This window comes from Aedes aegypti, chromosome 3 (assembly GCF_002204515.2).
Source record: "Aedes aegypti strain LVP_AGWG chromosome 3, AaegL5.0 Primary Assembly, whole genome shotgun sequence".
Classification (NCBI taxonomy): Eukaryota; Metazoa; Arthropoda; class Insecta; order Diptera; family Culicidae; genus Aedes; species Aedes aegypti.
This window is the reverse complement of record NC_035109.1, coordinates 9,163,062-9,179,652: the sequence shown is the minus strand read 5'-3', so window position 1 is coordinate 9,179,652 and position 16,591 is coordinate 9,163,062. Positions and strand designations below refer to the sequence as shown.

The 16,591-nt window shown below is 35.5% G+C and overlaps 2 protein-coding genes across 6 annotated transcripts in view; both read left to right on the top strand.

The window, feature by feature from the left end:
- LOC5570208 (40S ribosomal protein S12, mitochondrial) overlaps positions 1–16,591 on the top strand; it is a 154,418-nt gene that overhangs the window by 45,810 nt on the left and 92,017 nt on the right. The gene's annotated exons all lie outside the window — the stretch shown is intronic.
- Positions 1–16,591, top strand: part of LOC5570203 (E3 ubiquitin-protein ligase NRDP1) — a 76,866-nt gene that overhangs the window by 45,599 nt on the left and 14,676 nt on the right. For all 5 annotated transcript variants that reach the window (XM_001658934.2, XM_021848897.1, XM_021848894.1 and 2 more), the window contains exon 2: positions 11,369–11,698. In XM_001658934.2, the coding sequence (XP_001658984.1) occupies positions 11,609–11,698 (90 nt within the window). In that variant the 5' untranslated portion in view covers positions 11,369–11,608. The remainder of the gene's footprint in view (positions 1–11,368; positions 11,699–16,591) is intronic.

Sequence of the window (16,591 nt, the reverse complement as noted above, 5' to 3'; positions counted from 1 at the left end):
TCAAAAAATTATAATCAGTTTTAGAGTAGCTAAGAGTGGATATCGACAACTTATACTTTTGAATCTTAGGTAATATAATATTTATAACAAATCCAAAACCAAAACTTTTAGTCAATTTCTTCATGTTTGGTTCCTAAATGTATATACACAATCCATAGTTAATGTTCCTATCAAAACATTGCGTAATTATCATTATTAATTTACGTTTTACTACCAAACATGATTATAGAGATTTAAAGAATAAATATTATTGCCATAACCGCAACACAAACGTGTTTTTAAAATGATGAAAACAACAGGATATATTCTATTAAATAGTGTATCAATGCTTTCTGCTCATTCAAGTTATTTTGTATTTTTCTTATAAAATCAATAAATTGCAAAATAGGGTGCTATTTTGAATATAATTTAAATATTATTTCAAAGATAATTGAATATTACGATGACATCAATTATGTGGAGGTATGTACAGCGTAGTTTAGGGTACTTTATTGTAAAACGAAGTTCGTAGTTCAAATTATTTTTACAGACAAATTCGAAATTAACATTTACCTGTTGTTTAGAATGAAAATTTGGTTTACATTGATTAAAAATATAATTTTAGAAGAGTTTTGAACTTATGGCACAACAATTTTCTGAACTCAAAAGGGATAAAAACTGTTTATGATTTCTGTAAAGTGTATATATTTCAACTAAATTTCTATCAGAGCTTACGAGTATAATCTATAGATTGGATCCAATGACAAAAACAAACGTAATTGTTCGAATTATTGGATTTTATAGTAAAAATCATTGGAAAACTGGCATTTCTCATAATTTTACCTAAATTTTATATATGTCCACTAATAAATTGTCCAAATGTATTTCATTACATCTGAACATCATAATAAAGCACTTCAGTAATCAAATAGAGCTTCTAAATTTAGTTTTGAACGTTGTGCGTTTGAATTTTGGTAGGTGTACGAATATGGAATTGGGTGAATTTTAGACATCAATTCAATACTTTTCTATTAATCCAAAGATTAATGTAAATGGAAACATTTTGTGATTGGCAAACAATAGATGACACCTATTACCTTCAATGTAGATAAAGTATTTGTAGCTCAATACTTCATTTAATAGTTTTTTACTAACATGATGTGGAATCAGTATCCTGTACGAATATGAAATTGGGCCACTGTATTTCTTGCACCTGGAATTATTTTGTTATACCTGGAAAAACCTGGAAATATCAGGGAATTTCGTTTCGGTAAATGAGTAGACACCCTGTTTTAGGAAACTCTTGAAAATTCTTGCGGATATTACTGGATAGAAAGAGCTTTGAGAACTTATCCGTGAAATTTATGGGAGAATTCCTGAAGTTATCACTGTTGGTATGGTTTTCGATCAGGTATTCGAATAAGCTAGTACAAGCCACCCATACAATATTATGCATCCCGAATAATTCGCCAGTAGTGATCCGTTCTCAGCTATCGCTCGCCAACCCCTGGCAGAACCCGTTTCTGCAACTTTGTTGCAGCGTGTCGCGAGCGAGTTTATTTCGCGATCAATTTTGAAGAACGGCATCAACTGGCCGCATATATTTATTTGCCGCAAGGAGCAATGCGGGAAGTGCCAACCAAACAGGCCCGCGAACCTGATCCGACTGCAATCAATGGACGCGTGTTTGATGGTGCACTGGTGTGTGTGTGTGTGTGTGTGTGTGTGTGTGTGTGTGTGTGTGCTTGATTGGACACAAAGCCCCCTGATCCAATCGATCGACTACTGGCCGTAGGGTTAGAGGGGGCGCATCTCATAAAGAACTCGATCCGCTAATATGTGTCGCCTCGGGTCGGATCGGACCCTTGCTGCTGAACCAGATGCACTATCTGACGAACGGCTGTTGCACCTGAAATTGGAATTGGGGTAGACGAGACAGTACCTAATTGCCCGGAGGCAATGCATTTCACTTCGCGTTCACTGATAAGAGCATGTGCATTAGGGTACAGCTTATTTTCCAAATGTTCTTGTGGTCTTCTAAATTTAAGTAACATAAGAAGAGAAGCCTCAAAGTTTGAAACAAAAATATTAAAATTTAAAGGTGGCGCAAATGATATAAACATGAATTTTTGAGTTATTAAATTCAGTTAAGTTTGTATAACTTTGTCTTTTCTCATCCAATTTGTATTAATGGTATCACAGTAAACAGTGTTTCGAAAATAATTTAATTGCATTTAAACAGTGTGAGTAAGCCATATAATTGAAAATCGTTTTAATTAAAGTTATTTATCAAAAACTTTCGATTGCAATTAAACGCAACTGGTGAGCTCGTTTCAAGCTTATGATAATACGTTTTTATCGTGGCAGATGAGCACACGAACTTTCTGCTTTGCGAACTTTTGAAAAACAAGCCGCACCCTAATGTGTATGAGTTGGAGCTTGGTTTGAGCCTTTATCATGCTGGTGGCTTGACTGGTGGGCGCTTCTTGCTGTTTTCTTCGGGGTTTTCGTTATTGCACATATCGAGGGCACCACTTCTTGCCGTCATCGCATTCGGTCGGTGGCAATGATTTACAAGCTTTATCGTTGGATTTGCCCAATAACCTATACAATCTCGAGTCTGTCTTTCCTAAGAATTAACACAATAGAGTCAGAGTTTTTCGTAGTTATGATCTACAATAATCGAATAACTTTTTGTTTTCTCTCAAGGTGACTTAGCTTTGTTAGCTTTGTTGTGTTATCGTTACTTCCTAGTCAACATTTTGGTTGGTATAACTTTTGTTATACATCATTCTATATGAATCAATTCAATCGTATAGAATGCACGAAAAGGCTATATACCTACCAAAGTGGAGGCTATATGCGTACTTGGCACGACTTTTTCAGACTTTCTGCGACCAGAAATACGATGCCACAAAATTTGGATGAAAATAAAAAAAAAAGTTTCCAGCAAGCCTCGAACACGGGACCTCTGGATTCGGAATTAAACACTGTACCATTTTACCACTAAGGGTTACATAAAAGAGGAGTGATTATTTGCCAATATTAATGCATGTTTCGTGTACAGCGACACTTGATTTGTTGTTCTTTGAGGCTCATCGTCAGCAGATACCAAGTTTGGGTGGCAATTTTTGCTAAGTTATTGCGATTTCTTTCGATGCTTTCTAGATTGATATATGATCTGTCAGTTTATACAACTAAACGCGATTATATGTTGCACTATTTACGACATGTTTTGTTGTCAACACAGATTGTCGTTTATGAATCGTAGTGTGGATTTATATACATTTTAGGTTGACATTGATAACGCTTAATTTGACATCTTGTGCGATTCTGATTTTTGACGCACGAATATGTGATTCTAGATGCACATTCATATACGATACGTGGTTCACTGGGTTGTACATTGGAGTCATTTTTGGCCAATCGGTACTGTAAATAATCCACAACTTTGTAAAAGAAAAGATGAAATCTAAAATTACCTGAATTTTGTAAAAGAAAAGATGAAATCTAAAATTACCTGAATTTTCCTGTCTTCTGAAATCAATCCTGACATACACAATTAGGCGTTGTTACAAATAGAATGTATTCAAATTACACGATGTTAGAAAAATGCCATTTCTCCCTCGCCCCCAATTTTTCTCAATGTGGACCAATGCACAGTGGCGGTCCTTCATACAAAGGTCGAACAAAACCTCAAATACGACTCAAATTGCTTGATAATGGCAATCTATTAATTATCTTGGATACCTGATATCATTCCGTTGGAAATAACACTCAATTTGAAAATTCGATTTTCTAGTGAAATTGGTCCAAATCAAGTTTTTTCATCCAATCGTGTAAAAAGGCTATTACTACAAATTTTTTGTTGTAATGCAGAAATTTGTGCATAAACCTGAACTAGAGGTACAAATTTAACTTCTTTTTAGTAATTCCACTAAAGTTTTAAACGAATTATGACAAATTATATAGATTTGAATGATGAAATCGATAAATTAAAATGGAATTTTCACCTTTAGGGGCAAAAAGGGGCAAGAAAATCTATTGCACGTTTGAAAGTATGGATAATTTGTCGCTTCATAGTGAGTGACTCATTTTCCCGAAACACTTCACATAAAACGTACGAAGTTTTGAAAAATTAACAAAATTTTGGAGAAAGATTGTTTGAAACTTTTTTTACTACAAATAACAACTTGATATGTTAAAATTTATATAATTATAGCCAAAACTAAGGCTTATAACTTCGCTTTCAAATGGAACCTATTGAGCTTAAATCGGTTATGATTTCTTAAAAGTAGATGGAGTACCGTGTACCTTTTAATTCCGCTCCAGTCTTCTTCAGTGTCAGTTACTCGTATCCACTAGTGGATACGAGTAACTGACACTGAAGAAGACTGCAAGTTGTGAGGCATAGATTGCACTGTGTTGGGAAGTGGCAATATAATTGATCGCAGCAAGCGGTCTGGTGCATTAACCATATTCTTTCTGGCACTTGCGAACGGTCACTTGTCTGGGTAAGTTGTGTGAGCATCACGTGAAGGGTAATTCCTTCTACGGTTAAATACTGAATCTCCACATTGGCGATCCCGCCAGATTTTCGCTATTTTGCCGAAAAGTTACCTGGCATTATTTTTTTACAGGAAGAATTACCCTGCAGCGTGCATGCAAGAAATATTTTTTTTTTAAAAAGAAGCCCAGACTGGTGAATCTGGAAGGTACGTCTTGGTGCTCGATGAAAGTGATAGCTGATAGTATCTGCAGCTGATTGATGTTCGTGGAAAGAAGAATATTGGCGTTCTTGTGTGGAAGCCGAGCGGAAAATCTACAGCAGCATGAAAAAAAAAACAAATTTCGGTCGATTCTGTTGTTTTGCTCTAGCAAATGTCAGAACGATAGCTTACAGTGTGTTGTTTGTCAGAGCACTGGCAATGTCCACTGACAAGAAGCTAAGATTGTCGATTCTGTTGATTTGCTCAATCTAAATATCTGAAAAATAGCTTACGGTGTGTTGTTTGCCAGGAGGGACGAGGAGCCCTGGCCATGTCCGCTGATGAGAAGCTAAAATTTTTGATTCTGCTGTTTTGCTTCTAGCAAATGTCAGAAAGGAAGCTTACAGTGTGTTGTTTGTCAGGATGAAAGAGAAACCCTGGCAATGTCCACTGACGAGAAGCTAAAATTGTAGACTCTGTTGATTTGCTCAATGCAAATATCGGAACAATAGCTTGCAGCGTGTTGTTTGCCAGTAGGAATGAGGAGCTCTGGCAATGTCCGCTAACGATAAGCAAAAATTGACGATTCTTGTTTTGCTTAGCGCAAATGTCAGAAAGAAAGTCGCAGTGTGTTGTTTGCTAGAAGAGTAAAGAAACTATAGGCAAAGAAACGAAATGTTAAAATTGGAATTCCAAATTTACTGTCCATGTAATTCCAAACGAGCAAGAGACTTGTCAAACACTTTTTCTTACACGCTGAAAACGGCTCACACAAAATAGTTACTGTTCACGAAAATTTTGCTTCTTCTGAAATAGCATTTTTTCTAAATACACGGGTGTCGGTTGCAATTTTCATGTTTTGCATAAACTATGCTCTATTGATTACATTGGTTTTCCACTCATTCAGTCAATGTTTCATTCGTTACCCAAACCAGTGTAAACTCAACACATGAAACATGTGAACCACTTTTAGCGTGGGATTCAACATTGGCAGTGCTGCTTCTTCGATTCGCCATAGTTGCTAGCTGATTTAATTTCAGTATGATCAGATTTCGCCTCTTTGTATTTTAGACTCTTTATAGAAGAGGAGAAGAGGACAAATCTGTTGTTTTACTATATGCAAATGACAGTACGGAAGCGTGCAGTATGTTGTTCGTTCTGGGGGATGCCAAGCCCCAGCAATGGTAACTAATGGAGAACAATCATTGCTGGCAAATGAAAGTTCCACGATAAACTTCCCATTCTGGTCTGACGTTACTGGATGAGTAAGGCGTTGACCATGCCTACTTAGATGTTTAATATGCAATTGGATGGCAATTTCATATATTCTGTCGGTTGAGCGAGAAATGATAATTTTCGAATATTTCGGTTTGTGTCGTGGAAAAAAGATGAGCTTCGGAAACATCGCACTGAATAAATGTCAGAAATTTACATTTTTCTCATTTTGCTTTGAGCAAATACTGTATTGACAAAATATTGTTGTTTCTGCTCGCCATAGAGAAAGATGAATCCTAGCAAAATCCGGGAAAGGAAAATGAAACAAAGATTATCATTTCGCGTCACTGTGTGTAACAGTCAAATTGGAATGTAATGTAAATATGTAATGATTTGAAAATATGTAAAGCAAAATAAGCTATTGTACCGGGTACCCCCGTTGGTTTGACCTCATTTAATCTGAACACTTTTTAATCTGTACCCCGCTAATTTGCACATCGTTCAGATTAAAATTGGTTCAAACGTCATTTATCTCATGGAACGGAGCGAAGTGAGATGGAACACTGTGGAACGGAACGCAGAATCAAAACAAAACAGTGAAAGAGGTAACCAGAAACATGTTTCTAGGGTGACTAGATGTTCAAATTCAAAATGAACCCCGATGGTTTGCATGAGGTACTGTTCAAATAAACGGGGGTGCACGGTAGTAGTTTTTTTTTTATTTTGTTACATGCCAATTACACTCTGTTATGCAAAAATTATTGCCCACTGACGGTATAAGAGATTTTATATATCCTGCTTCCTAGACAAGTCTGTAATATTATGTGTACACATTGAATAAAAATCGACGACTTTATTGTAAATGCATTACGTCACGTAATAAACAGATTACAAAACATTAAAAATGGAAGTATAGCCAGCCTGTAGGACAGAACATTGAGCAAAAAATAGAGCTATTAATTCAAAGCGGAGTACATCTTGATAAGTAAAATTTCGATGCTTAAAACATAAATAAATGTATAAAAAAATCTAAGAAGAAAATTGCAGAACAAAATAAAAATTCAACATAATTGCCTATGACAAAAATAATTAGGGCATTTACGAGTTACGTGGGACGATTCACGGAGTTATTGAGCTACAGCTTGCCAAAAATGTGCAACGCTAGACAAGTTTACATAGTGTACAGTGATTAGGGATAACAAGTTCTAAAAAGCAGATTGTCATTGTTTGTAACATTTATTTGTTTGTTTATCATTAATTGAAAACTAACTTTAATTTCTTTGGAGCATAGGGAGAATGTGAGGCATAGATTGCACTGTGTTGGGAAGTGGCAATATAATTGATCGCAGCAAGCGGTCTGGTGCATTAACCATATTCTTTCTGGCACTTGCGAACGGTCACTTGTCTGGGTAAGTTGTGTGAGCATCACGTGAAGGGTAATTCCTTCTACGGTTAAATACTGAATCTCCACACAAGTGGTAGTCGAAATACGCGTATCTGTCAAAGATAAGCATTTAGGAGCGGAATTAAAAGGTACACGGTACTCCATCTACTTTTAAGTTTCTCTATTTGAGATTCTGCTCAGAGGATTCGAACATTCATTAAAGAGTGGTTATGATTTCGTTGAGATACAGCTGTTTGAAGTTTGCTAGGTGAATCATAGTTGATGAATTTCGAGCAGTCCAATTTTGCTGACTTTCCCACACTTATGATGCTGCCAAAAATCGAAAACAGAACAGATCAATCTCAAACTTTGAGAAATTGCCACTCAATAGTATAGAAGTCTATAAAAAATGTTGACGAGTGATTTTGAGAACATGAATTGTTGAGGTTTTGTGCGGCCATGCGCCACTGTGCAATGTTTCGCACATCGATGTGTCCAGATTCAAAGAGACGTAATGCCACAAACCAAACATTAAAAATTTTTATCCGGACATCCAGAACCAGTTCCGACTCTGTTTAATCAGAAAAATTTGATTACATAACACGTAGATGTTGATCAAAATCATGAATTATTAATCTGAAGTAAAAAGACTAAAAGATTGCTACCAGATTCTTGGAATCGATTCCGATTGGGCTTTAGAATTTCCTCCAAAATTTCATCAGGGATTCTTCCAAGAATTCTAACACAGTTTTCCCCAAATATTCCACAGTAAACTCTTAAACAATTCCACCAGGGACTCCTCTAGAAATTCCACCTTATTCAGAGTTTTCATTACCTATTCCATCAGAGATATTATTCAAGAAATTCCATCAACAACGATTGTTTCAAGAATTTTACCAATTTCTGGCCTTCTCTCATAGTTGAATTCCTCCAGGTATTCCACCAAGAATCATTATCAATAAACTCCACTAGGGATTATTCCATGTGTTTTTATTCATATTATGGCCACTTAAGGTCTCAGTGAAGTATAACCGATTGAAAAGCATATAAACGGAAACATAATGTACGATACCTGCGCGTTATCAGACTTTTAAAACACTTAATTTCCAAACGGCAGACGAATATACGGATTCCATAGCTTGAGTTACCTAGAATAAATAGGAAATAATGATCTTTTCTTGATTCTTATTCCGAACGAAACCTCACTCTTGTTTAATTTCATGGACACCTTATTTCAACCTGACAGCTCACGAAAAGCAAAACATAAATTGTTAAATTATAATTAAACTCCCGCATTCGTAAAAACAACGTCAAAACTAGTTGCGCTTTTTAAATTTTCTTAGATTGCAATTTAAAATTCTTATTAAAAAGTTTTTCCCAAGAATTCGATCCGAGAAATTTCCCGAAATACCTGCAAGGAATCCATGAATATTTCAAGGAGTTACAATATAGCATTGCATAGACTGCCTGTACATGTCAGTTGTTGCTCCTCCGTGATTGATCGGAACTGTTAAATCCGGAACTGTCCGATCCAAATGAATAAAGGATGTTCCGCTCATCATCGAAGAACATTATTTTTAAGTTTGTCTATTTTTATAGAGGAAATTGCTTCTTTTTCGATAAACAAGCTCAGCTTTTCCCGATATTTCTGACGATTGCCAACTAAATCAAATAACAATTTGAAAAAAAAACAGATCAACCCCTATCCTATTATAACACAGGTGATTCACTGATTTTCGAAAATTACTAGCTGAATGAATTAGTATGATTAACTCAATAATTATTAGAAAGAATGTATACACTAAAGAGTAAAACTACTGATAAACAATCTACTAATTGTTGATTTTCAGTTGAACATTGCTAAAGTGATTTTCAATTATAGGCAACAAGATTTATTCAAGCATATTTCAATATCAAAAGATATTCGAAAGGCTATAAAATTACAAAAAGTCGAACGTCTTTCTGTATAATTTGCGTTATCATATAAATATTGCCGTAATAAATCGAACCTCTCGATGTTCAGTATTGTATAGTAGGCAAAATTGTCGAACTATGGTGAAATTTCATGAAATCATTAATGAAAAATTGAAAATAATTTTACCAGGGAACTTAACTTTGATTAGAATGTAGACAAATTGGCTTTGACTATAAATCTGATATCGTTTGCATTATTAAGTAAAAAAAAGTTGTAATGGATCATTGAAGGTAATTCTACAAGGGATTTAACATTGTTATAGCGTTGTTATTCTGTCGAACACACCAGACTACGGTGGCGCTATCTATGATTTTCATAGCGTCATAGTTCTTTTATTGATCTATTTGTGTTTATTTCCATTTTTTTCCAAAATCTAACTTTTGGTCATCAATAGGGTCACCAAAGACTTTATAATTCACAAAAAAAAAATGGCAAAACAAGCAAATTGGAACGACTTTATTAGTAAATAGCGCATTTGTTCAGCCTAAGTGTTTTCTTTAGTACTCTTTTGCAATGTTATAAAAATGTACTCTTTAACAGTGAGGACTAGTATGGTAACCCTACTCAGTACACTTTTTCTCCTGTGATTTCCTTGTGAAATTCCTCCCGAGAGTCATCCAAGAGTATCTCCAGGGATTTCTACGGATATCTTCCAAAAGCTTGGTTCAGACAGTAACTCTTGAGATTCCTCCAGGACTTCGTTCTGGGTTTCTGTCAAGAATAATTCTTATTCTTCTGATAATTCCTTAAGGTATTCATTCTTCAGAGGATTCTCTAGCTATATAAGAAAGATTCTTTCCGGAATTACCGCTGAAATCCTTTCAGAGATAATGTGCGTAGGAAATCTGCCAAAGAATATCAGAGCAGTTTCCAGAACTCCATTTATTTATCCTGGAATTTCTTCAGGAATTTCTCCTTAGGTCCTTAGGTGGTGGAGGATCCACCAGAGATTCCTTCGCAAATTTGTCCAGCCATTCCTACAGGTAATCTCAGAAAATTTAGTAGAAATCCCAAGAATAATTTTTGGAATACCTGGAGAATTCTTGATGGAGTGCTGGGGGAATTTCCTGTAAACAATAACGTTAGGTGCAACTGGAGCAACCTTTTAGAGATCTCTTTGAAGGAATTGGAAAAATGGATGAATTTTGGAAGGCTAATTACCCCGAAATCAATAGCCCAGGGCTGGTAGCAGGTTTCCTTTTTTGATGCATGTTTTCTATTTTTGATAGAAGGTCTCTAAACTTTCTGTTTGCACCAAAATGGTCTTTAAGGTCACTAGCTGCATTCTCTTTGCAATGATTTGTGATTCAAACAACCTAACCAGAAGTTTTCATAGATATTGCTATGAAAATTTTCAAGAAGGCTGTTCCTGGAGTTCCTTCAGAGATTTTTTGAATTATTCTAGATTTCCATCGATTTTCCTAGTAGTTATTGTAATGAATCTTTCAAAGATTCCTGTAGAAGTTCTTCCAATCCCCAAGGTTTCAATCCCAAGTTTACAACCTATACAATTTCTTAGTGATTTCTCCAGTCATTTTCATATGAACTCATTCGCGAATTCATTTACGGTTTTTCTCAGGAATTGCTAAAAAACTTCTTGTTTGAATGAGTAATATTTTTTGCAACACTGACGAAATCGATTGAAGAATCATTGGATAAACTCCAGGATTTTATTGGGAAATTTGCGAAACAATCTTTGGAATAATTCCTGGAGAATTTCATGGTTTCTTTAATTAATTTCATAGACGATTTTCTTCAAAAGGACGTCAAAAATTCAATTAATGAATTCTTTGGGCAAATACGAGGAGTATGTGAAGGAATCTCTAGCAAAAACAATGGCGATATTCCTGTAAGAATTCCTTTGAACTGATTAAAAATCAGGGCTTTTTTGGGGTCTTCCATTGAAAGCTAACAGAATGAAAATTGATTAAAATAGGGATTTTTGGGAACGTCTCAAAGTGATTAGCCGTTTTTGACCCGTAACGCGTAATGTGCAATTTTCCTCTCAATGCCTTAGGAAGATTAATGAAATCCACTCTTCGGTAGACTTTTTGCTGCACGAACTCCAACAGACCTTTAAAATGTTTCTCAATTTGGGTGCTCTAGCATGACCTCCGTCGTAATTGAACAAGCCAACTAAAGTGCGATACAAAAGAAGAAAATTACCGCCAGTGAAGAGAGAAGACTAAAACTGAAGAACCTGTCCAAAGAACCAGTGAATCATCATCGAGTGAAACTAAAAGACGAAGAAAAACAAAACAGTGCACAATCTAGTTCGGACCTGTCCTGGCCTCCCGTGTCCTGGGGGAGGAAGTAGCAGTTCAGGATCACCGTAACCGGGGTGCAATGGGTTACGATCTGACGCGCTTCCAGGGCGACGTGGACGAGGAGCTGATCTGTCCCATTTGCTCCGGGGTGCTCGAAGAGCCACTGCAGGTAAGTGATGGTTCGAATTGACGATTGTCGATTTGGCCTTAATTGAGATTGATGCGCGTCACAGTTGGGAAATCTTCCGTTTCACGGCCAGAGGTGAGCGGGAAATTGTCCTAGATGTAGAGCTATGTGGAAAGGAAAGCCGTTTTCGGCGACCGCCGTTCAATTTGGGCGGTGAGCGCTCAGTGGAACGTTATCAACATTTTGTTTCGGGGTTTTTTTCTGCTCTTGTTTTGGTCAGCCATGCAAAAGCTTCTGCGGCCATGCGACATGTGCCCGATTGGGAATTGACAACAAAATTAAAGCAAAAAGAGTAATTTGTGGGAGTTATAAAAGAGTTCTAAAAGGTATTTTTTGCTATTCTAATCGTCTTCATGATTTGATTTGTTTTAGTTTTAAGACGAAAAGGCGAAACACAGAATGAGGCAGGGCAAGATGAATCATTTAGGGAATGAGTTGCCTATTTAATATACAAATAAACTATGATAACGAAACATTGAAAGACCATAAAGTTCTAAACTTCAAAAATGGGTCATCCATCATCATGTTTAATTCGTTTTTAGATAAAAAGAAAACAGGACACCGAATAAATGTAAAGTTAAATTATTTTGAAACCTATAAGCTTTTTATCAGGACAAAAAAAATACAATGTTTTATGGTCAAGACTGGTAACAGGTTTCATTTAAGGTGTTTGGTCTCTAATGCTAATATTTAAAAAGTATCTATTTTCAATGGAAGGTCTCTAAAGTCTCTATTTCAATCAAAAAGGTCATATAAAGTCCCTTTTTTCTTATTCTGTTTACGGTAATTCCTAGTGCTAATTGGCAAATGAGGAATTGGCAGAGAATCCTTGAGACTATTCCACAGATATTTTAAGAGGTGTTTCTCAGATTTTTCGAGGATGTGATGTGATAGTCTGTAAGAAATTTATAAAAGTAATCCCCGTGGAAATCGTATAGGGGGAGATCCCCCAGTGCCGGACAGCACCCAATACCGGACAAAGTCGAAACATTGAGAAATCATGGTCCAATCAAGATGGTGTATTATTAGAAATGAAAGCTATTATGTAGACTAATGTTTGCGTAGAATAACACATCCTTGAAATATGCATGCCTTTTTAAAAAAGTAGAAAAGTTTGAAAATCTATAAAAAATTTACGTATTTTCTTAATTTTGAGCCTATTTAATATATATTTTGAACATGAAAAAAATACTTTGGATCACGCAAGCTTGATCGAAAATAATCCTAATTTGATAGTATGAATGTATTTTGTACCACAATTGAACTAAATATGGACAAATTACAATTTTCGTTAAGCACCTCCTGTCCCTCAGTTTCGGACAGCTTGATTTGTTATATGATATCTTTGTAATTATTGCGTCAGTGTCTCAAAATACTTTCATTTTTCATGGGTTCCGACGATCATGGTATCAAACATGCAATAAAATTAAGAAGAATGAACATTCGGAACAACATCATAAAATGTGCTATTTTTCATCATATATGGAAGAGGTTTTTGATAGGCATCTTGCAAGCTAAGAAAAACTCAAATTATTCTTGTAAATGTTGCAAATGCATTGAATTGGTAATTATAAACTATTCCTATAGTGTACATATTCAATGATGTTCAAATTTGCAGAATTCGAGGCATTTCCAGATCGTGTCCGATATTGGGTGCCACCTTTCAAGATCGATCAATTCGGTACTAAAATACACCACCAAAATGCATAGTCAAAATTCATATTTATATTTTCAAATTTATTTTTGTACACTATAAAAATGATAATATTTATCATAAATGGGTAACACGAGCCCATAAAATCAATAGTTTTCGACTTATGAATTTAGTGGCTTAAGTGTCCGGTACTGGGGGATCTCCCCCTAAGGTAGTAGCGTTAGAATGCCCAAAGATTTCCAGGAGACAATTCTGCAAAAAATCCCCCAAGCACCTCAAGAAAATCAAAGAATAGTTTCTGGTGTAATCTGCAAAGAAATTTCTGGAGGGATCCCTGAAAGTATTCCAGAAAAAATATCTGGAGGAATAAATAGAAGAATCTCTGAAGAATTGGATTACTTTCAAAAATTTCCTCAAGATTATTCCAGGTTTTTCTCCAGATGTTTTTCCACTAATTCTTCTTTTGATTTCTCCAATTGTTTACTTTAGAGATCTCCCAAAGATTCCTCAGGACTGCTTGCACAAAACATCACAAAGGTTTGTTCCAGAGTTTAAGAAGAAACCGGTTTAGGGAAATTTCCTAGAAACCCTAAGAAGATTCATTTCCCCAATCTTTCTAGTTATTCTTTCAGTCATTTTCATATGGATTCCATGAATTCATCTGTGGTTACTTCCAGGAGCTGCTTCCAGTTGCCCCCCTCTAGGATTTTTTCCAGGAAATCAATTAAGTATTCTTCCAGGAGTACTTCAATAAATTCGAACAGAGATTTCTTATGAATTTCTACCAGAAATTTCTCAAGTACAATCTCTATGGATTGTTCAGAAGTTTCACGTAGGTTTCACACCAGCAATTGTTCCAGCAATGCCTTCGATTATTGCTACACAAATTTCTTGAGGGTTTACGTCCGATGTTTTTGAAGCACTTCATTAAGAAAGTCCTGTAGGCTAGTATCCAGAGTTTCCATTGATTGTTTTGTTCTGTTTTCTTGGAAATTCATCAAGACTTCCTCAAGAGTTAAGAAGTTCATTCAGAGTTCCTTGTAAAAGTTTATGCAGGGTTACTTTAGGATTTCATCCTTACGCAGGTTTCATCAGATGCCTAAAAGGTTTTTTTCAAAAACCTTCCGGAATTTTTCAAAAATTTCTCCGATAATTTCAAACGAATTTCGTGACACTTTTTGTATACATTACTTGAAGAATTCCTAGAATAATTCTTTGAAGATTACCTTGGGCATTTTCCAAAACAATTTCTGGAAAAAATTCTGAAGAAATCACTGGAGTAGTTCCTAAAAGCATTCTTGGAGAAATGTTTGGTTAAAATTTCAAAGAATTGCTGAAGAACAATTTTATATGAATTCCGAATAAAGCCCTGGAAACATTACTGGTTGAATTCTTGGAGTTGTTTTAAAAGGGATTCTGGAAATAAATCTTAGGGTAATTAATATAAGAATCACAGGATAAATTCCTGGAGACAGGACTTTTTGAAGGAAAAAATCTAATAGATTCTACGGAGAATTTTTTTATGATAACTGTGAAGCAATTGTTGTTGTTTATTTTAAAATTCCAGATTGATTTCTTCAAACCATTCAAAACGAAATTCTATGAAGAATTCCTCAGTATGCCTTTCACTAAATCAAATCTTGAAGGAATTATCGACGTAATATTTGAAGGAAACTTTCGGCAAATATATAAATTATTTCTGATGAAATACGTACAGTCATACGAGCAGTACTACTTGCTGTACGAGGAATTACAAAAAAGTCAAACATTCTTATAGGAATCAGATTCAATAAGGAATTGAACTCTCATGGTTCCTGTTTGTTTTTTTGATCCCTGTTTGGTCTCTTTTTGATTTTTTTACCTCAAAGATTTAAGATTTATGTTAGTAAAGATACTATGTTATAGAAAACATTTGATAACATTTTGTAAAAACATTCAAGTCTATATGTGACCCATCTTGTCCCGCATCAGTTTCCACGTGATTACATGTCATGTATTGCATAGGAGTCTTGGAATCCAAATTCAATAATGTACCAAAACTTTGAAGGCACAAATTTCACGGATGAAGCAGTGCAATTTCTATTTTAGCTTTGTGCACTAGCAGATAGATCGACTTCGTACGCTCAATATTTCTCGCGTAACAATTCAAAAGGGCCAATCCTCAAATCGTTGATTCTGAGAGAAATTGATGTGAATATTGCCCACCACATTTTCAATTCCTTTTTCTCCATATTCTAATCAATCAATATGATTTCCTGCTCGTTGAGTGTCCATTTACTATTGATACACGTTAATGATCGGTTTCATTCTGAAAACTGTCAAAAATGTGGAAAAAATATGAGCTTAAATACTTGACCAATTTTCGATGTTCAACAAAGCATGGGCCAACTTGAATTTTTTTAGCGTTCCTTGGCCCAAGGCTAGGCCCTTTTGGTTTTAACCGAAAGAGCAAGAGAGAGTCATTGGCCTCTCATCATGCTAAGGCCAATGACAGTTTGCGAAATTTCCCGATGGTAGGCCCTCTTGATGGAGAGAGATTCGATCATTGCACTGAAATGAACTTTATTGTAGAAACTACTGAATTCATGGTAAAATTAAGAACTGCACCAACAATTTTCAACCGACTACATTAATCTGTAAATTCTACCAAAACATAGTCAACGTCATTACACTAGAAAATATATTCTGTTTCTTTGACCAGAGTTGTAGTATTTATGACTAGAAACATTCTAGATTTGACAAGTTTGGCATTATACTTTTGACCACACTGTGTTGTACGGTGGGTGTCACGGATTGAAATACCTATGCTTTGTAGTGGATGCTACTATGGATATGGTCACAGTTACTGCACTGCTCAGTGATTTTTATCAGATTATTGTAAACTTAACAGATTTTGGTAGTCGGTTGAAAATCGTTGTTTTTTTTTTTTTTTTTTTTTTTTTTTTTTTTTTTTTTTTTTTTTTTTTTTTTTTTTTTTTTTTTTCTGGCGTTACGTCCCCACAGGGACAGAGCCTGCTTCTCAGCTTAGTGTTCTTATGAGCACTTCCACAGTTATTAACTGAGAGCTTACTTTGCCAATGACCATTTTTGCATGTGTATATCGTGTGGCAAGTACGAAGATACTCTATGCCCTGGGAAGTCGAGAAAATTTCCAATCCGAAAAGATCCTCGACCGGTGGGATTCGAACCCACGACCCTCAGCTTGGTCATGCTGAATAGCT